We start from the raw sequence: 22,646 nt of genomic DNA, 5'->3' as shown, positions 1-22,646 counted from the left end.
TGAGAATAAACTAATTTAAAGGAGGTTCATGAAACACAGCAAACAGACACTGGAGGATATAAAAATAAATATTAAATAAAAGCTCTTCTTCATCCTCAACCTCCCATTCAACTCTTCCCACACATACAATTTCACCAAAAACACCTAATAACTGTGAAATCTACAGAAAAGAAAAAAGTAAATCCAAACACATTTATGAGTAAACATGAATACTAATTATTTTTGGCTTTTATTTTTTTAACGCGAATACATTTAACTCCCGGTGCTATTCTGGCTGTTGAATGCTAGCTTGACTCTGCCTTCTCATTACCATAGCCAATAAATCAAGAGGGAGGGGCCATGGGAGGCGAGGTTGGGCCTCTCGGAACATTTACTCGGACTACCATTTACTGCATTATATAAATAAATAACAACACAATCCTATTTATGCGTGTGGTTTAGAGTGACTCTTACATTCAACATTCATTTACAATCAGTCATTTCATACTCTTTTCTGCACACATCATGTTTTGCATTTGCTGCCTCTCTCTTTTCTCTCTTTCATACAGGGCACGAGGATTCACTGCATGGTTTGATGAGTGTGAAGATGTGAATCATGTGCTATATGGCCTTCACAGTGACCAAAATCTCAAGCCAGTTGAACTCCTATGTGAGATTTTTAGGGCATCATGTTAGACAGCACTCTTCATCACCAAAAGATCAACTCTTTGGGAGGAATGGGCTCCATCGCTCCAGAAGAGATCAGAAACTTTCAATGGCAAGGAGCATCGAAGCTGTTCTGGAGATTCAAGGAGGTCCGGTACTCTTTTTCGTCTTTACCACCCATATGTTGTATACATAGATGCGATAAAACAGACACAGATATATAAGTGTCCACTAGATGGAGAGATAGCCTTTCTATAAAATGAAAATGGCTCTTAAGAAATGACTAAACAAGAAATCTAACAGGAGACAGGTCTGTAAAGCTCAAACTAAAATCCCCTACACACCTTGCCTTATTCGACCTCCTCTTTCAGTACCGTCTGGGCGTGTACAGACATCTCCCTGCCTCTTAAACTGACGGACTGTGTGGCAAATAAACAAAACACCGCCAATTAAAACAGCTCAGTAAAACGGACTGGTATATTTTGTCGTGGTTGAATCTGAATGGTAAATACATTGTTCATTCTCTGCAAACACTGGAAAACTGTCAAAAGATGAATTTGTTTGGCCTCTGAATAGGTCTCTTACCCTGGCCTGTCTAAAGACAATGGTTTATAACATGTTTATAATTTTGCCCCTCCCTTTATTTATCTGTTCTTATCTCAGCAACACTCGTCCTCAGAAAGGAGTGTTACGGCAGCATCTACACTATTTGCTGCATTAATTCACATACAGTCACACGGTTCAGTTGACGGGATGTCAAAGTCATACACCACCAGCAAGGTTGAATTAATTACAGTTGAATAAAGAAGAGGATTAGGACAGCACACCTAATAAACTGACTGAATTGCCACTCGGACGTTTCGAGGCAGATGCCCTTCCTCAGTGTGTATGATGGCAATCAACATAATCCATAACAGGTGGACATAGATATAGACGTCCATTACTGATACAACAGGTACATCCCGGCAGAGGGAGCTACACGTATGAGTCATCATACTACACGGAATAAATTCAATTCAATTCAATTCAATTTAATTCAAATAAAAAACGACTTATGTCCAATGCATAAATAGAAATCAAATCTCATGCATGTGGCACGTCATAGACAATTATATACAGATTAAAAAAAAAATTAAATCAGGCAAATAAACTAAACATATAAGATGAAATAAAATAAAATAAAATAAACAAGATCCCTCAATCATATAGCAGATTCTTTACCTAATTGAAATAATTACAGTCAATCTAATGGAGTTTGGTAACATCGTGTAATCCCCACCATAACTGTGGCCAGGTATCAGCTTTTAACTGAAAACACCTGTGTGGAAAAGGTACCGTGTGGAGTTTTCTTGAAAACAATCAAATGTTATGTTTACATTGAGTGTTGCTCAAAAATATGTAGAAATAATTTCCTTCCTAATGAATAAATTGCAAAGCTCATTTTAAAAGCTCAAGGAGCAAACCATCGTAAAGCTTATTTCCATTGTGGTTTCTTGAAAGGACCACAATAAAAATAAGCTTTTAGCTTAAGAGAAAGACAGCAAAGAGAAAGAGAAATGACTGGAAGTGGGGTTGTTGCTGGCACCTTAGATCCTTAGGCCACCAGGGTGACCCAGACCTCCATATTTTGACCTTCTATGGTTTTCATATTGTATAATCAACACTCTGTTCAGGATTTCTTTTTCACAGAACATATAAAAAATCTAGTTGAAGCTGTCTGATGTTTCCTCACCTCTGGTTTTGTCACAAAGCAGCACACTTAGGAGTCATGAAGTCTGCAGAAACTAAACACATTGATATGCAAGATGGCAGTCAGTGACTCATGATTTGTAACTCTTACAAAGACTCTTAACAGGATGTCGTGACCAACATTTCAATAGCAATAACAAGTTTTTTCAACCCAACATGAACTGAATACTGATCAGTGATACCTTCATTCAATGAGCACATGGTGTGTGCAATGAAAAATATACTGTAATGTAAAACCATAAAATTCCTAAAGAAACGTGGATACATCAAAAGTTTTATTTCACATGAAAAGTTTCTCTGTGCCTCAAAAGGCTCATTTGTTACCTTTTCTGTCTATTTATTCGGAGTCAGGTTCATAAATCGTCTGATATCAGCTCATATCAGCATCAGTGTATATGTCGACTATGTCGAAGTAACAAGAAATTATTAGTACAGAAATGCCAAAGATATATTTGAAATTATTCAGAAATGGCGTTGCTGTAACACAGTTTGTCCACCAGAGAGCAAATATTATTTTTCAACTGTAAAATGGTGGCTTACAAACACATTTAATTAAAGTATAAAATTATTGCTATAGGTCAATATATCATCATCAGATTTTTGGATCTTAATATCAGTACTTGCCCAAAAAATCCAGTATCATTTGGGCTCCTTGATTTCATGTTATATATGGCTGTTTCAAACATCTGATTCCACCCTCCCTCTTTTTGGCTTGACTGGCAGAGTCTTGTTCTGGGTGAGGTGCTGGCTGCTCAGCTGGTTCATCCTGGTTGATGGTTAAACACGTCTGGATGGCAGTGATGGCGGGAAGTCCACCTTCTCCTGGATAGACAGGACCACAACGTCTCTGATGGAGCGTGAGAAGGTGACCTGATGCAGAATGGTGTACAGACACCCGGTCCAGAACAGCCTGAGTAACTCCAACATTTTTTTTACAGAGCTGCTGCGACGGCATGTCGAAGGACGTGTTTGACGGAGGCAACCAGAAGCCCTGCAGGACTTTAGTAAACACCTCCATCACCACCTCCTGTGGACCGAGCAGTTTGGAGATGGGGACCTTGGCACATAATTAACCTGCCATACGCAGTCTGCTTTGTGCACTGTGTAGATGGAAACTCAGAAATGACAAAAACAATGCAGAGAGAGAGCAGGAATTTGGAGTCATTAGGGCCGCCCTAACAGGTTAGTCTGGCCATGCTGCTGTTTTGTCCACCTTGACTTGGGAGGTGAATGCTGAGAGACTTCCTGTAGTTTCACGTCTTATTTCAACAGGCTAAAGTAATGCATACAGTAAGTTGATAATGTCCTTTAAGTACCATAGGTAAATATTAAACATCCACTCTATTTAATAGTCCAATTGATTCCATCTAAAAGCCCACAAGGACATATGTTTGCATTGACACTTCAAAGTGAAAAAAAAAATGTATAAAACCAAACAGAAGGTGGCAGTGTTGGAAAGGCTAAAGCATATGTAGTGGATAACCTGTAATAGTGAAAAGCTGTCTGCCTCTCCCCCTCATTGTTTTTCCCTACTCTATCTGTAAAGCATCCAAACAGTCACATTATAGTAGAAGTCTGAAAGCTGGACTATATGAAATGGGTCCCTGAATGATGAGCTAAGAGAGTCTTTTAATTAACATGTATGAAAAGGCTGATCATGTTTTTTTTGTTTTTTTTACAGTCTACAGACTTAAAAAGACACACAAAACAATTTATAGAGTGTGACAGCATTTATCTTAGTTTATTTATGAGTCATTTTTGACATACAAATCATTTTGTGGTTTGCACTGTCTTCAAAGTCAGCACATCTCAAGTTCCTCAAGCCTTCATAATAACCCATTTATAATCAGTTTTTCCTTCACATGACAATGACTATATATTATTAGATAGATTAGATATTTTATGGATGTAACTGTAGTTGGAGCACTCATAGAAATAAAATTAGGCAAGAAAGTTCTGAAGCAATGTTGCCAAAGTAGCTATATCGTTATTACAGCGGTGGCCTCAACTGCAATCTCACCTCTCAGTTCTTCTTTCTGACCATTCAGCAATATTTTGTGGCCTTCAGTTTCAGTTTATCCTGACCAAAGCTACCAATGGTGATTCAATTCAACCTTACTGACTAACACAGGGTTTGCTAGTTCACTCAGACCCGAACTACAACAATCTGTAAACATCAATAGAGGTGACTGTGTTAATCCTCAAATGTGAATATGGGAGACGACTAACTGCTTCATCAGTGTTTTTTGTATTTCTCTCTCAACGTTTGCTAAAGCTAAAAACAAACAACTTGTTCATCTTCAATGTAAAATTCAGTCAGTCAAGACTTTACAGAAGCAACACTTTTCGAATGAACAAGCAGCCCAGGATATCTAAGGATATAAGCTTAATTTCTTGAAAACACTTAAAGCAGTGAGTAGTGAACAGCACTCAAAGACCTGCAGCCATGGACAATAGTGTACTTGTGACCCACTCTACTTCTGTTTAACTGTACTCCCTTTTTTAAGGTCATTTTATGTTTATGTACCTGTTTGTGCTGCCTGTTGATTGTTTGTTATAAAAACTTGTTCCCCTTGATCAATAAAAAATCTTGAGAATATGGACACAAACCTTTTTAAGTGAAGGTTGACACAGCCTCTTTTAGGCCTATCTTTGTCTTTTTTTTTTTCTTAAAAGTAAAGTACAGTTTTGAGGTACTTGTACTTTATGTGAGAAGCCTTTATCAGTATTGATCACAATTCAGATGTAGTGTTTTGTTTTGTGGACTTCAGTCTATTTTTCTGCAATTCTACCAACAGTTAACATAATAATGTAAATGATAAAGATGCTAATGATGTTATAACACAGTACTCACCTCTTCCTTGTTGTCTCTTAAGCAAGGCAAAAGGCTAATGCAAGCCTACTACCTGCCTAATCCATCCAGAGCTGAATCCTGCATTATTTATATCCATCTTTACTAACTCTTCTTCTGTGGGCATATTGCCGCAGATCAGTGGATGAAACGACTGGCAGGAATTTGTAGTAACTGTGCACATGTGTGTCCTCCATTGCGTTCAGAAGACCCACTCATTAAAGAAATACTACTCCACAGTGCTACAGGAGGACAAAAACTCTACACAGTACCTTTAACTGTGTTAACAGGGCCACAATTTCTGATTTTCTTAACATCAATATCTTTCTGTTTTTGTCTCATTTTGTTTTTGCAAATCCAATTTACAGCATACTGTGGTGGTGTTCAGATGTCGATAACTGCAGAGGGATGAATAAGTACTATCCCACTTATACTGCAGTGACTGGATAGTAGTCTGGAATATTGAATACAACTTTGAAATGAATACTACTATTAGTACTGCACTCATTCATCAGGGACACATACACACATGCACATTACACACACACACACACACACACACACACACACACACATTTTTAAAGAAAGGTCCATTGTTCATAGTTGTTTTAATAGTTCTTTTATAGAAACATGACAGACTCGTTCTGTATCTCTGACCTGTGCAATCCACTACATTCCTCCATAAAGCTAAACATGAGAATTAAAAGATTATCATGAATTATCAACACCGCTCTAAATATATGACTATTTGTATTTGATGTATCTGACATGAAAGCAGGGACAGTGGATTAGGTTGGTCACAATAAAAGCAACTAATATCTACATCCATGTTTATCTTACACATACAATACAGACAACAGAAGTAGTGTGAGACATTGACACCACCTACAATATGTGGACACTTAAGGAATTTTTTTGGTAATAGGTTTGTGTTACAGTTGTTTGAAGTCGCCTTCAGTTCAATCAAAATCTATGAACACAAATACAATTCAACAATGAATGACAAAACATTTCATTTCTGTTACAGTGGGATTTCTCAAAAGTTGAAGAACTGTTTCAACTTCTAAACAACAAAAAGGTTCAATTGATTGAAATGAAAGTGACAAAAATTGTGTGTACAAGTGTGTGTATGTCCGAGTGTGTGTGTGTAGAGGAGCAGGCCGCAGATCAGTAGCTCAATCATCAGGCAGAAAACATCACAACTCACAATAGGTACACAGCAAACTACTTCCTGTTGCTTTCTGTAACGATAAAACAAAAGCCTCTCGTTGGGTGTTACAAATCGACGTGCGGCTGCCCTCTTCTGCCCCTGTGATCTGTCGGTTGCAGGTTCGGGAAGTCATTGTGTTCTGGGTGACGTCTAGCAATCACAAGCGCGACCTGCGGACAAACACACAGACAGTGAGCTTCTAAATTCAAATGGTTAATTTGAATTTGTGATGAGTAACATGATACCATACAAAAAGCATCATGTCACAGTCCTGAAACTGGAGATGAGTGAAGCCTCTATTGAAGTATTTATTACATTTTTTATACTGGTCTTTCATTTAGATATTATAACCTGGAATTCACAGTCATCAAACTCCTATAACCCTGAGAAATGAGGTAAATACTGTGTGTTAGAATCTCTACATGCATGGTTTTCCTTATGTGAGTGAGATGGAGAAGAAACACACTGCCACTCATGCTCAGATAATGAGCAGTGGAAAGACAGAGTGAGTGAGTGCAGTAAATCCCTGTAGGCCCCTGCTGAGTTGGTTATATACTGTAAACACACACACACACACACACACACACACACACACACACACACACACACACACACACACACACACACACACACACACACACTGTGTTTTTCCATATGGGCCACTAATGTATTTTTATCTACACCAGGGCTGCTAAAATCTAACTAGCTTGTAGCTTGCTTTTCCAGCAGCATCTGACATCTTCTGTGTCATCAGGGGTTTCCTCAGCTTGAGACTTTCATAACAGAAAGTTTGTGTTATAATCTGGGGGTGAAAGAAGTGGGTGTCTGAGCTCATCCATGTTAGCTGTTTTACTGTAGTACATACAGTAGCTATAGGTCCTCCATCATGAATCTACAAGTTCCTGGAGCAGAAACAACACCGCCCTCTAGTGGTTGACTTTTCTGCGTTTTTAATCACTTGAACCTCAAAAATCTGAAAAAAACGGTCTTCCCCATGATACAAGACAAACACTTTACGGTAGATCATATCACACATATATTCAGTCTGCTTGTTTCAGTATGTCATTGCAGCTGTATCATGCTTATTTTGTGTGTAAATATGATCAAGCGGCTGCGTCACTGTATAAAAAAGGAGTATGGTTGCCTCACACCGCCCTTCTTCTCCCTCCATCTTTCTCTGTATGCCAGACACCCTGAGTGCCACCACCTGTTGAACAGCGCGGTCCATGGCATTTCAGCCCAGCACTGTGTGTGCTGTCCATACTGTGTTAGTGTGTGTGTGACATGAGGCTGTTTACAGTGAAACAGATGGACAGAGTAAATATAACTTTAGACCTTGGCAGAAGGTCAAGTGTGTGATGAAATCTTGAATGTTTCAGAGGGAAAGAAGCTACATATGTCGACATACATATATGTACAACAGTTTGATGTAGAAGAAACTAAAGTCTCTGGTCAAGTCTCCGTTATCTTACTAGAAAGCATTTCTTCTGGGCTCGGGAAGCAGAGACTGTAATCAGTTTTAATGCTCATTAGTCCACACTTAATTATTTATTGATAAAACTGATTTTATTTCCAGATCATTTTGTAATAATATCTCAGAGCTAACATCACTGTAACCAAATGAGATTGCAGGGAATTACTGTCTTATTACACAAAGGGTTGGATGTCTGTATAAAGCGTGAATATTCACTGTGAATGCTAAGCATTCTGTATGTTACATTCGAGTGTACACTCTGCTTCCTGTGCCCAGAATAAAAGCTTTCTAGTAAGACAATGGAGACTTGACCAGAGGGTTTCATTTCTTATATATCAAGTACATATGTAGCATTTTTTTTGTTTGGAAAGCAAAGAAATTACAGTAAAAGTGGGAATACCAGTATATATATTTTTAGAATATCTAGTGTGTGTTAATCTGAAAGGTAAATATTCTCTGCACTGGTTTTAGTTGTTGTCCTTGCTGCTCTTGACATGTGTCTGTGGTTATAGGAGATCATCTTTTCCATTGACATTTACAGTAAACCACATCTACAAACACAGTTTCCTTTGTGGGTTAATAAGCACTTTAGTAGGACTTAGTTACAGTAAACTGCAGTGAAACTGATGAGTAATTAATATTCATTCAGCTGTTCTGGTCGTCAACACAGTCTTGGCTGTTGAGGGTGGATTTAAAGGCCCCATTAAATGAAAAATACTTTTCCCCTGTTTTAATTCTGTGTCACTGTGTTAATTGTTCATTTACCTTTTGTTATATGCCAAATATATGTCAAAAAATCAGTGTCAAGTGTTTGTTTTTATATCAAAATCCCTGTCTTTTCTCTTCCTGTATGATGACTCATCTTGAACTCAGGGGCATTTACAAAAATGAATCTACTAAAATATGACTTTGGGCAAGTAGCTTGCCACACCGGTCATATATAACCTCACTTCATCATTTGTGGGTCGTTGCAGCTAACAGAACGATGAGGAGAGAGATAGGAAGAGATGCATGTTTGGATATCAGTGGGCAAAATCTTTGTTTTCATTTATAGAACTATGTGGCTGAGGTCTAATAAATTCATCTCTCCTTCGTCCTCCTCCTGATCTAACAGCAGGTGAGGGAGATGTGCATGGAGCAAACAGTCATCTGTAGCTCTGTTTCTCTCTGCAGCTCTGTATCACGCTAAACTCAAAGCTTTTAGGGGTCCAATCAAATGTAAAGGATTTGATTGAAATCCCTCTTGTAACTACACCGCTCAAATATTCCATTTCAATGGACAATACGTCACAGTACAGAAGCTAAAGATGCTCTAATTTCCGTTTCTCACACCCATGACAGTTAATAGGGGTTATGCTATAAATAGGTGTTTGCTGGTAGGTGAATATACACTACCTTGGTCATTGAGCATCTGCTGAGCATTGCTTCCTGTCCTCCTTCTGCAAAGAGAAGAGAAGAGAGTAGAGAGTAAGAGAAGAGAAAGCAGTAGACTTCTATGATTTCTATCTACAGTGACTTTGTTAACTAAAGCTTTGCCATCTTTGGAACTTGGTAAGCTTGTAATAAGTTCAACTTTTACAATATAATATTAAAAAATGTTTCTCTGCAACTACACAAAAGTGTTACATGTTTAACTGTATGGAGGATCACCTCTTGTCCTGGTTGAACTTGCACCTGCAGTGGCCACCTGGAGCAAGAGAAAAGAAGCATGGACTCTCTATATGACATCTGAATGCATTTGAACATTGTTGGAGACTGTTTATGACAGGATTATGGATGTGTTGATATAGGTGTGTGCGTAATTTGCATCTTACTGAACAGGATGGTGATGCCAATGAGACAGAGGACAGCAGCTAGAATCAGGCCTCCAACACGCAGTCTGTGGTAGTCTGCACAAACAGATCATGGTTTCCATTAGAGAATTAACAAAAAAACAAGTTTAATATAAAAAAGTCAAGTCAATGTCACCACAGTCAAGAAACATATGAGCAAATTACCCAGTAATACATGATAAAAAACAAGATAAGAAGCAGTAAACAATTATCACACAATACAGATATCTACATGTAAAAGATGATGTGTATATTTTATTCTTGTAAACTTAACAGCCATGAAATGTCAAGTACTGTCGATGACACAGATTATCTTCCTATTTCCCTTAATTTATAAATAATAATGATAATAATTAGGTAAAAACAATGAATTACCAAAGGTAAATGGGTCATCTTCAGCTGCAGGAACAGAAATGAAATAGGTCAGTTAAAAGCTGGTATGAACCGCAGATAAATGCAGAGTAACATCTACATATCAAACAATGACATAATAAAGTCAACAGTACAAAGTGAGAGAAGCACACACAATGGCCTAGTTTGATTTTCTCACTAATGATTGACATGCCTGACCATCAGGTCACTACGTTTCAACTTAAAACAAACATTACTCTCAATTATATGATAAAAAATTTTCAATGAAATCTAATCAAAACCTTAAAACTCAAACTGATTGATTGGAAGGAATTTGTGAAAGTGAGAAGTGTCCTTACAGTTCTGCCCTTCTGCAAATACCAGGGAGACAACTGCAGAAAGAGAGACAAACATTACACACATACACACACACACACGCAGTGAAACATAGCTTGATGTGTCTCATTTAGTAATTTAGGCTTCATGAAGGTTGGAGAGAAAATGAAAGTATAGAGAATGTACAAATAGTATAGATTCACACGGTCTAAAAACTGTCAAAATAAAAAAATAATAATTTTAATTAACATTAACTTCATATTGTAGTAGCTTCTGATACTTATATCTTACTGGTACTTTTGAGAAAAGACAGGTGCCATGTCTGATATGAAGAACGGTCATATAAAACTGTGAGTGTCAGTGAATAAAGTACCTCTTAAAAACCTCTTCAATCTTTGCTGTGTTTATTGGAAAACCAGATCTGTTTAAAAGTGTTACATAAACCTCTGTCTGTTTCATCTTACTTCCTCCTCATCCCCTTGTCTTTTTTCTTTTACAAGACCTGAAGCTAGCCCTCACCTTTTCAACACTGTTACTGTAGAGACACTTCACCTAAAGGGGAATTTACTTTCCTAACAACAGTATATCACTATGGGACACATAATCACATCAGACAGTTTAGAGTTTAGAGAGCAAGGACAACCACTCATCCACCCTTCTGCCTTTTCTCTCCTGTCTGACATGTTATTTAGTGTCACAAAAATGTAAATGGTTGAGCAATATGCTGATGGAAGACAAGACTTCAAGCAGAATTTCCTCAGTAAGTGGGAAGTGGAGGGGGGTGGGGGTGGGGAGTGGATAGGTCATGAGAACTTAATCACGAAACATAACGACAGTGTTCGAGTGATGACAAACTGAATGACTAAATAGAAACTTGTGACAAAATTTAATGAAATTAGATTCAGTGGGTTTTACTCACGTGTCATCAACACCAAAGCACAGATCTTTGACATCTTCAAGCTTGAGGCTGTTTACCTGAGGAGATAACAGACAGTGATATCAACTACAAAATCATCAAGAGTTAAGACGGTAATTAGACTGATGTGCACTAATTATTTTTCACTGCATACTTAGTTGCCATAGCCACATTCAATAATTAAGATAAAACCTGTATAACCTAAATATCTGCAGCTTTATGTTTGACTTATGCATGCATGCAGAATGAAAACATTAACTAACTGTGCTGCGTTGACTGGCCATTTGAAGAAGGCTCTAGTTGTGTTAACATGGAGTAAATGACATTATCTCCAGTCCCAATGGTACAAATAATCAAATTTTAAATCTGTGTGTATGTGAGCGCATTTTAGAAAGAAATTATGGTTCTCCAAACTGGCTCGTACAGGCCGACAGAGTCAACAGAGACCTGAAGCAACATTTAGCCTTTCTGTGTTTTCTGAGGGGCACTAAAAAGACTTCAGCACACAAAGACGTACTCATCACTCCTACTGAGCACGCATCCGTTCTCTCTGAAGCACACAGACAAAGAGAGAAATCTGATTGAACTAAGATGGGAACAAAGTGGTCTCTCTCGCTCTCATTCGAACTCAGATGCACAGAAACTCGATCTGATCTTGATGGGTACAAAGTGCTGAGTAATGCATTACACTGCTGCCATGTAAAAGCCTTGTAACGTCTACCGCAGGCCAATTACATTAAAAATAATTTATGTACATCCCCATATACATGTAGTCACCTGCTGCGACCGTCAAGATTTATTTATTTTTATTTGCTTTGACTTGCTAACAAAAAAAATCCATGAAAATATTATTAACATGGGCTCTCCCTTCCAGAGCTATTCTTGTCTGTAATGTCATTTTAATCTTATTTCTAGAGTACATTAGTGTATCGATGGTGAGCTTTGTGTTTCTTTTTGATGTGCTTTACATTGTTGGAGATATTTTTATTTTCCAATTCCTGCTAATTATTAAGAACTGAAAAAGCTCTCTTATCTTATAGAGTTCTCTCCTGACACTGAGAGCAGATTTACAATAATCACACTCATATCCTTAATGAACAAGTACATTTCCAGACAACCACAATTACATCCCACGCTTTGTCCGAGCTGCTCTGTGTCTAAAGTGTATTAACTGCCATGTTGAAGCAGCAGCAGCAGCAGAGGCAACATGCGTACTATGAGGAGACACACCTTCTATAACACAGCAGTGATTTTCCACTTACTTACACCGCTCAGAGCGCTCCACAGTGAAGAGCAAACACACCCAAGACCGTTTCAAACTGGCATTTACGCACAGTCACATGTGAGCAAAAACACAACACATGCAGGCATGAAAATGCCCCATTTTGGATGACATCACATTCAAGTTGGGTTGACTGACTGTTTATCTGAGAGGTGATCTGAACATACCCTGCCCTGGACTCCTGCAGTATGGGAGTATCTAGGCAAATTAGTTTGCCTATTACAATTCTTCCTGAAGCTACAGCTTAGCCTGTGCTGTAGTATGATCTGTCAGCTCTCTCAACTTTTCTCCTGTTTGAGAAGAAGGGCAATAGTAATCGAAGGCTACATAAGTGAAAATATTGCTGTAGATTAAGCTGTAAATATGTGACAATCTAATGCTGTAATGATGAAAGACAGACTTTAAAGATGTTACAGTAAAGATTCAGCTTCTAGAGTTCAGTACCAGCTAACATTTTGTGTGTGAAAGGAATCTGATGGTGACCTTTGAGACTCAGGGATCACAATAAAGGAGGATGTAAGAAAATGTGTCTGCCTCCTCTGCTGCTGGTATTTGGAGTTTGGCAGAAAGGGAGAAAGAGAAGAGCAGGACGAGTGCTTCTCTCTCAGTGCCTCTCCACAGCAACCCAAGGCGAAGAAGGGGGAATGTAGAGGATGGGAAACAGGCCAACAACCACTAGAGGAGCATTTACCTCAGGAGAGAGGCGCACAAAGAGTAGAGAGGATAGAGGAGAGGAAGAGGACAGAAACAGGAGCGAGGACAGGGACAGAGAAAAGAAGACAAAGAGGGCAAACTAGAAAGGTGAGTGGAGGAGAGACAGAGAAGAGAGAGAAGAGTGAAGGGGGTGAGGAACAGAGAGCAGGAGAGTATAAGAGAGGTGGCGCCCCTCTGCTTTTATTTGAAGATCAGTTTCTAAAGCAAATATTAGTGTAAGGCGGAGTCAGGAGGTGAGTGCTGGAGGTGTGTATTCAAATCATTGTAAAAAGGACAAAGGCAAAGCACTGGTGGATAAGTACAGTTAAGTGTAAAGCTGAGTGGCCATAAAACATATATATATATCAACATATATTCCTCAGTACAGAAGAGAAAAGGAGCACTTTCACTCAGAAGCTCCACAACACAATAGTGCTGAAAAAAAAAAAAATTGTAGAAATGAATCAACATACATATGCTAACTCGAGCTTCTTTTATATATTAGGATTCAATTTAATATTTTTTGGTTTTGGAATATGGCACGGACAAAACTAGGACAGATTAATCATTTAACCAATAAAATACGATCTATAATCAAAAGAATGATAAATTGCAACCCTACAACACAATATTCAGTTCAGATCTGATTTTATTTGACCTCTATGTAGTTACAAGTTCAAGCTTTATATAGCTTTTACAAAGAAAACAAGAATCATCTTCAGTTGCACCACAACGTTTGAGAGAACCGACACCAAAGGCTCTGTTGTAAATATAAAAAAAGAACCTCTGAAGAGCCATATTTTGTTAAGGGTATTTTCTTGTCCCCTGGATACAAACTCCCTGTAGAGACACTTCTCCAGCTCCGCCTGGTCCAGGGATAAAGACTTTTCTGTTCTGGCTCTGTCACGCTACTCGGCCTGTCTCCGACTGTCCCTTGTTTTTTTTTTTGTTTTGTTTTGTTTTTTGTTTCAGACTGTTTTTCCATATTCTTTGTCTCTTGCTCTTGTCTCTACACTCTCTGCTTTATTCCTTCATTTAGCTTCTTCTTTCTTTCTATATCTGATACTCCTTTCTACTTATCTGAAAAGCTTGAAGAATCGCCTGTTTGTTTGAACCCACTGTTTCACGCTGCTCTTCTGCTTTTGTCAGGCTTGTCTCCTCTCCAGTTCTCTCCAGCCTATCCTGCCATTACTTCCCTTTTCTACCACACGTCTACATGTCCTTGCTCCTTCACCCTTCCCTTCTCCTCTCCTTTTGTTAAGTCTTTTCCACTCATTTATCCCTTCCTTTGTACACTCCATGAAGCACAGTTCTAGGCTCTCTGCCCATCTCACGCTCATACACCATCATCTCCACTCTTCCACTCCTATACTCCACTAGTGAGGTTACAATCGCAGCTCTTAAATATACTTAAAGGACGGGTCCGTTTTTTTGTTGTTGAGGTTTTTATATCATTCTATAGCTTCCCTGTAGTGTAACATATGTATTCAAATCTGAAAATTCAAGTTTTGGTCAAAGTAGGTATGTTTTAGCATCAAAATGCTATTTTCCCATGTGCTTCTAAAAACATTTCCTCATGTGACTTGACGTAGGTTTCTGTTCAAACAGAAACACCCACTCAGCCGTTAGTCCTCTCGGGTGTCTGCTCTGCTGCTGGAGCAGCAGTGAACAGCAGTAGAAAAGCCTGGAGTTGAACGCAGATGGACTCGTCCTTTAATGACCCACCAACAACTACTATTACAAACAAACACATTGTCCAGTTTCCTGTGTGACTCAAATAAACCGGTTTCTTGTGTGCATGTAAACATACTGAAACTTTGGGCAAAAAACCCACCACACCACCCTTATTGCTTGGCTAGATATCACCAGAGGTGTGTGAGAAAATATGTGTAAAGCTTGTGGAGTATCCAAAGCAGAAAAGGTTTTTTTTATTTTCATTTATACATGAATTTATACATACATTTTCTTCATGTTGGTTGCACTGGAGGTCATAAAGTCACCAAATATATTAGAATTGGTTCACTGGTGTCGATGAATTTTATCAGCAAATGTTATGATACTCTAAAAAAAAGCCTCTGGCCCAAAGTGGCCAACCAATATCACAATTCTTCCACTAGCAGAGAAAAAAATCACTGTGGATGGTGACAATGTAAGTGGACAAAAAATGTTGCAATTGATCTGCAATCCTGAATGTGAAACTGCTTCTCTCAGTCACTTCAACCAACAAACACACACACACACACACACACACACACACAGGGTCACACAAAGAGTCCAGACATACCGAGAAAGAGTACCAGTTGGCTTTAAATGTGAGACAAGTATTTACTCTTATGTGTCTAAGTTAGGTGACAACACACACTGACATATCTACACACACATACACACACAAACCCACACACTCAGTACCTTTGAACCACTGACATTTGTCATTTTAACTTGTTGCAGTAGGAAGTAAAGCATCCTACTACAACATCTGACTGTCACATCTGTCTGTCTATTCTTTAAATCCTGTTTAGTGTCATATGAATCTGTAATATGAGGTATACATGTATATCAACAGCATGCACTATTCATCAAGTACTGTACATCAATACATACATGTATATGTACATAATGTACATCATAATGCTACTTTATCCCCCAAAACCTCCCAATAACTAGATTTTAGCTTTCTCTGTTTTGTGTGCATATGACAGTGTGCATTATGGGACGTGGTGTGCACAACATGTATCTGTGACTTGCCCTGTTTCTATTTTTCCAACACACCCCACAGCCACCCACTTGAAAGCTGGACACCGGTGTGTGTGTGTGTGTGTGTGTGTGTGTGTGTTCCTGTACTGCACTACAAAGACAGCTGCCTATTCTCAGTGGCATGTTTTATTCTTAAATTAGCAGCCCTGGATTCCAGCGTTCAGCACATCCTTTATGAGACACACATGCGTGCACTCAGGAAAGTCTGTGATGAAGAATGTGCTTTTACCTCAGCTGAGTCTGAGACACAGTTGAACTTATAACTTGTTCCTCCCTTCATTTCACCAGTCCACTCAGAAATGTGTCATATTACGACAAATGTGCGTGATGTTTCCGTATAATTGCGTGCCTGGAAATGTGATTGATGAAACACATGACCTCAGATGTACTCCTGAATTATTAAAAAAGCCGACTTCTTTGCCTCTGTGGCTGCCAAATGGCTGGGTGATACCAGCTAACAGCTTCTGACAAAAGAGTTTCAACTGATGCAGCTAAAGTGTTGAATTCATTAACAGTAAAAGTAAAAATAAGGAAGAGAGGCAGGAAGGAGGAAGCATGAGGCGGGGGGTGGGGGGGCAGCTCGGTGATGAAGAAAAGGAAAGAAAGCACAAACAAGATATCAACTTAGGAAATAAGAGTGACAAAGAGAAACAGAAGGAAGAATTCAAGCCTGAGGGAAAGAAAGAATAAGGTAGGAGGAGGAGGGAGTGTATGGTTGGGAAAGAGAGGGAATGAGGAGGGACACAAAAAGACAGACGGAGAGTAAGAGGGAGTGGAGCATACTGGAGCCATGAGTCACACATGGTAACCACAAGGCTAGCAATAAGCAGCTAGCAACAGCCTTCATGTTCTTCACTCCGCAGTCACACAGTATTCAGCAGAGTGAATGATGAAGTAGATTTATCTCACCTTTCTTCAATAAATCTCTACTAATGTCGCACTAATGGACAAGTAACAGCTCTAACACAATTTGTAAAAGACATGTTTAGTATTATTACAGTTATAATATTGACATGAGCTGGTTAACGAATTACAAATGACCAGCTGTGTCTCTGCTGAGCTTCGTGGTCACACAGGGAATGCACTGAAGGTGAAGGTCACAGTCACAATATCGATGTCTACTTGTTGAGGTTTCTAAATTTGTGCTTGTGAGCCACCAAAGTGGTGCGAGGAAAGGTGAGGAGAAAGTGTGTCTCACCTCTTTCTCTCTGTCCCTTTCTCCTCTCAACGTCTCTCCACTGTTTCTCCTCACTCACTCTTGTTTTCTTTTTTTTTTTTTCCAGATCTGTGGTCATGTGAGGAGAGGTGAGAACAGAGAGCTAAGTCTGTCTCACCTGAGAAAGGAAAGATAACTCTGTCTGTCGCCACCGTCGTTCACCCTCTCTCCATCTCTGCCTCTCACCCTGTAATTTCTGTCTGCCTCTTTTTTCTCTCTCTGAAAAATGGTGGTCACATGAGTGGAGTTAAGAAGGATTTAAATCAGTCAAAGGCAAAATAGATAGTTCACATCTAGACAGTTGTGGGTTGGATGTGTGACTGTATTGTTCTTTCTCTGTGCGAAGTCAGTCAGTGATGCTCTGCAGATGCAGAATAGATAGCATCTCCTTACCGCTACAACATGTGGCCTTGAACCCTACAGGGCTATTTTGTCATTTAAAAATAACTAAAATGAAAATATATCTCGCCCAGGAGTCAGCTCACAATGCAGGGAAACACGTCAGTCATTGCTGAAACAAATTCCCAGTATGTTCGAGCAATACAATATCCAGAAATACATTTGGCTATTTGAGGATCAATTCTGACCTCTTGATGTAACTCAAAACTGTCAAATCTGGTCGTCACCAAGAAAACATATTCATGCTTTTATTTGTGTGTTTAGGGCAAAAATGTTAGAAATCCATATTTGTGCCAACAAACTTATATCAAGCACCTGCTCAGGTTCCTGTATTTATACATTATTAACAGATTGATAATGTTAATAAAGCCAGAAGCTGTGTTAACAGTTCAAGTATTTATATCCTTTTCTAATCAGTCAGTTGCTGAAGGCATTTTGCCAAACGTTAATGTGCTTGAATAAATATCGTAGAACTCATGTAGAAATCTCCCTTTCATTAGTGCTGAGACAATTAAATTGATTCATGATTGATAGATAACAATGTGATAAATTTTGATTAATTGTTTAAGTACAACAACTTGCAAACTCTTGCAGGTTGCAACTCCTCAAATCTGAATTACTTCTTTCCAGTTATTATAAATTCAATATCTTTCAGTGGTTTGATTGTTGAAATCAGAAGATTGAAAACATTTTATTATGTAGATAATCAACTCATTAATCCAACAAATAATGAATATCCCACAGTCCTCACTTCCATACAGTTGCTCCTGTATCTGTCCTTGTCTGAATGTGTCCTTGGGCCATAGCCATAGTAGCAAACTGTTATCACCACTGCCCTTATCAGCTGGCCTTTTCTCTCTCTCTCTCTCTCTCTCTCTCTCTCTCTCTCTCTCTCTCTCTTTCGCTCTCTCTCTCTCTCTCTCTCTCTCTCTCTTTCTCTCTCTCTCTCCCTCTCTCTCTCTCTCTTTCTCTCTCTCTCTCCCTCTCTCTCTCTCTCTCTCTCTCTCTCTCTCACACACACACACACACACATACACACACACCAGCAAGCAGCATGTCATCATTAAAGCCTCGCAGCAGGAGATATTCACTGGTTGAAATGAACTGAGTGAGATAAAGTTAACTGGTGAGTTTGGATGTTTCTGCCCGTGACGTGTCGCCTCGGTTATCTAATTAAAAAGTATTTAAGAAGCGTGATATCAAACGCATGTATAACGGCAACGTCATCCGGATTTATTGAGTCAGTTTTCCTCTTATCTGGATCAAATGTACAAACAGACACAGTGAAACCTTTTTGTCAGTCAGTGTACTTTAAGGTTTAAGTCTATTGTGTACTTTTTAAAATTCAGTCGACATGAACAGCGTGACTAAAGCGCGTGGCCCGTAGGCGCGTGCTGGCCGGTGGGTAAAGAAATGTTAGCAAACAACATTATAAGCTTTCATGTCTTAAATTGTACCTTTAAAAAAAATCAATAATATACTTCTCTCTCGAAAATTTAACGTTTATAGGCTTAATTTGCGCCTTTTTGAGTTTCCAAGCAACTGAATGAACCAGATAATAAATAATGAATAAAAGATTTAACAGTTTTCCTTCGCAAGCATAAGGCACGAGCTCGTTTTATCTTTAAAAGATCTTAACGTCAGCTAAACTGTACTTCATGCCTAAAAAGATGCGCACGAGCATATAATGAAAACTTAAACCTCATAACAAAATTTCCAAACTGAAGAAAAACACTTGTTGAGGAAACAGTCTTCTGTGAAATATAAGTCATCTCTTTGTCCAACACTTACCTCTCACACGTTATGTTCAACAGCGGCAAAAATGAGGAACTTTCTCCCAGGCAGCCAACACCCTTCACTGCTGAGACTCGCAACAGGTTGGCTTGGTTTAAGGAAAAGGGGGCTGAGTTTAAAATGCTGGACTTTAGTCGGTAAGTCCTGACCCGGGATCGGTTTCTGCTCTCTATCTGTCAGCTGAAGAGCTGATGAATGGAGCCGAGCGGGGCGTGGAGGCTGATCCAGGACCAGGACTGAGAGCCGGGAGGAGGAGGAGTGCTGCTTTAATCTTTGCTTGTCGAGAACGAAAATGCGGGAAGTTGTTCAATTGAGCTGATAAACTCCACGCGGGGATATTTGCTATTGCAAGCTATCATAATATTAGCCTGAAAACACAATGATATAATAATACAACACATATATTGATGGTAACTGAAACTCTAACTGGCTTTTTTAGTCAAGGAAACTAGTCGATTTTGGGTAATTGAGTAAAAAAAATAAATAAATAAAAAGAGGATGGTTTTAAATAGTGAAATTTATTTTGAATTTGATGTGCACACCAATGGTTTCTAACATTGTTTTTTTTTCTAATTGTGCCAATATTGAAATGGTTGTCCACAGGTATAATCTAATTCTACAATTTATTATGCAGTAAAACATCCAATAAACAGCAGGCGATAATGACAAAACATCACATCGTGTTCCAATTGAAGCACCTTTTCAGTAGTAAATATATGCAATATTATTATGGTGATGACAAAACTGAGCAGCAGATGTCAGACAGACCGAATACGTGCAGTTCCATATGTGTTTACAGGGATAAACATCTTTGTGAATATAAATCACAGATCTTGGTTTAACAAGAAAAACATAAAGGGGGCTTGATTTATTTTCTCTCAGGCATGACACGTCCATCTAGGGAGCTGCTTTAGTATTTCAGCAGCATTTAAGTTTTTTTTTTTTTTTTTTCAAATGAATGGTGTTTCTTTGCACGGGTCTGTACAGGTACAATCATCTGATCATAAACCCTCCCCCTACCAACCCAGTCTCTCCACCCCTTGCCTGTCTGCTCTTCTTCCTGGCTGAAACCGGTTTGTCATGAATGCTATCAGATTTCACTGTTGTCATCTTCCACTTTTCTACAGGGGAAGGTCGGGGAGGAGGGCAGGGTGGCAGGAAGGGAGACCGAGAAAGAGAGATAGACAATGAGAGGGAGCGAGTCACATGTTCAAATTTAGATTATTCACATATTCTGGATTGTGCGGAGGTCAAAAGGAAAAAAAAATCTTACCTGCCCTTCCTGGAGCACTTGTTATCTGTAAAGAAAAACCAGGATGTGTTACACACTTCACTACACAACCAAGTCTTCATTACTTCTCTGGTTATTGTACTGACATACAGTAGCTCTGTGATTTTCTCTGTGATAAAGACATTATCCACACAAAAATGTTTACTTATGATCGTGTGGTCAACAAGGTGTGTCGTCATGTGTTTTTTTTCCCGACAGGTTTACCACACTGGCATATTTCTATGTGTGGTTGTAGCACTTACAGAGTAAAACACTGAGTCCTCCAGCCACCAACAAGCAGGCGCAGATCAGACCTCCGATTCGTAGCCTTTCATAGTCTGTTAGATAATAATGTCAGAGGTTAAAGAGATCCCAGTGCACTTTAGAAACTAACATTTCAACTCCAAAACAAATGGAAGTATCAACAAACATTTGATTCATGCTTTATCTAAAAAAAAACTGCACAACAGATAGTTTTGCAATAATCACATTTACAGTGGCTGCTTTTGTCATCTGGCATGTGAAATTTGCAAATCAACAACAATCCAACTGAATATGTAATATTCTGCACTAATCTCACTATTATCCATACAAATAACTGAGATGATAGAATGGTGTATTGTAGATTATAATAACTAGGAGATAAAAGTGTCTGTACTTACTGTAAACAAAGGGATCTGCAGACCAAACACAAGAGCAAAAGGAGAAATAAGAAAGGGGAAAAGAAAAATTAGTGACAATCTTCCAAAAATCACAACAAGGTGCCAAATTCAACACATTAGCCCATGTTTCTGGGTTACATTTGGTCTGTTTAAAGCATCTATTTTGGGATGAGACAAACAAACATGAGACACTGAGACCTTTGCTGACCCTGTGCTACATAAGGCAAACTATTGTTTAAGATGGTGGATTTATCAGGCCTTTGTTACGGACACACAAAGAAGTTGATGTGCCAAGTTTCTACACAAACCAGTTTCTCAAGAAACTCAACAGTCTCAGCACACGATTAGGCGAAAGCAGAGTTCTTTGGCCTTACTTGCTTCCGTTTCCATGAAAAGGGTGAACAGCACTGGAAGAAAGATGATTGAAATGTTAATTTTGTTGAATGGGGGTTGTCTCAAATACACACAGTCAGTTCTTGCCAGGCTACAGTATGTGTCACTACATAGTCTGCATTTTTTAAGATGATACAAAAGATGGTTCATTTTTCTTTTGAAAACAAGTTTGTTTTATGCTCTTGGATATTTGTGCGTGGTCATGGAAAGTTTTTTGCACAAGTGGACTGTTGCATGCTTGTAAAAAACAGTGAGAACATTTTGCTATATTTTGCAGGTACAGTTAAAGAGTTTAGAAGTACGTGTGATGGTTATGCATGGCAGTAATGTAAACTCTGTCCACCTTTATGTGTTATTATCTTATATATTAGAAATTCACCTTACATATACAAGGCTTACATGAAACAGTATCTCTATCAGGAGCCAATAGGTGAAATAAAAGTGGGAAAAAATGTGGGGAAAATGTACACATATATGTTCCCTAAATTTTAAATATTTTAAACAGTTTAAATTGTATTAGTGGTTGGTGGTATACTGTTTTGTTAATATTGTCATATTTTGTAACTATCAACTAAGAGAAAAGAGGATGATCAATGACCTTGAGACCAAAGTTATGAAAATATTTTACTGGTCCTTGAAGTAGATGATTAAAAAAAGAAAAAAAAGAAAAAAGAACTTTGTTTTTTTTGAAACTTTGTTTCTACAAGACACTGATGATGAAATGATGTATGAATCTCTTTTTATTTACCTGCCATCACAGCCACAAGGTTGAGATGTCCCATCTTCAACACAGCTAAGAGACACAAAGACAGACAAATA

General features: G+C 38.6%; 2 protein-coding genes and 1 long non-coding RNA gene across 3 annotated transcripts; 1 reads left to right on the top strand and 2 right to left on the bottom strand.

The window, feature by feature from the left end:
- The first annotated feature begins 36 nt into the window (after positions 1-36).
- On the top strand, positions 37-4,991 carry LOC121905926. Its single transcript, XR_006098487.1, has 3 exons — positions 37-794; positions 3,118-3,259; positions 3,333-4,991. It is a non-coding gene; the product is annotated as an uncharacterized LOC121905926 (long non-coding RNA).
- Positions 4,992-5,836: 845 nt separating this feature from the next.
- Positions 5,837-19,641, bottom strand: fxyd3 (FXYD domain containing ion transport regulator 3). Its single transcript, XM_042424529.1, has 8 exons — positions 19,500-19,641; positions 11,368-11,423; positions 10,472-10,504; positions 10,137-10,160; positions 9,744-9,818; positions 9,580-9,616; positions 9,325-9,368; positions 5,837-6,625 (listed from the first exon to the last, which is right to left on the bottom strand). The coding sequence occupies exons 2-8, from the start codon at positions 11,399-11,401 to the stop codon at positions 6,606-6,608; spliced, it is 267 nt and encodes an 88-aa protein (XP_042280463.1). The 5' UTR covers positions 11,402-11,423; positions 19,500-19,641; the 3' UTR covers positions 5,837-6,605.
- Positions 19,642-20,424: 783 nt separating this feature from the next.
- On the bottom strand, positions 20,425-22,144 carry fxyd11 (FXYD domain containing ion transport regulator 11). The gene is made up of 5 exons (XM_042424527.1): positions 21,809-22,144; positions 21,435-21,449; positions 21,036-21,110; positions 20,776-20,800; positions 20,425-20,623 (listed from the first exon to the last, which is right to left on the bottom strand). The coding sequence occupies exons 1-5, from the start codon at positions 21,975-21,977 to the stop codon at positions 20,593-20,595; spliced, it is 315 nt and encodes a 104-aa protein (XP_042280461.1). The 5' UTR covers positions 21,978-22,144; the 3' UTR covers positions 20,425-20,592.
- Between the last annotated feature and the right edge of the window lie 502 nt (positions 22,145-22,646).

Source organism: Thunnus maccoyii, chromosome 10 (assembly GCF_910596095.1).
Source record: "Thunnus maccoyii chromosome 10, fThuMac1.1, whole genome shotgun sequence".
NCBI classification, from domain to species: Eukaryota; Metazoa; Chordata; class Actinopteri; order Scombriformes; family Scombridae; genus Thunnus; species Thunnus maccoyii.
Note: the sequence above shows the minus strand (reverse complement) of the source record. Positions and strands in the feature narration are given on the sequence as shown.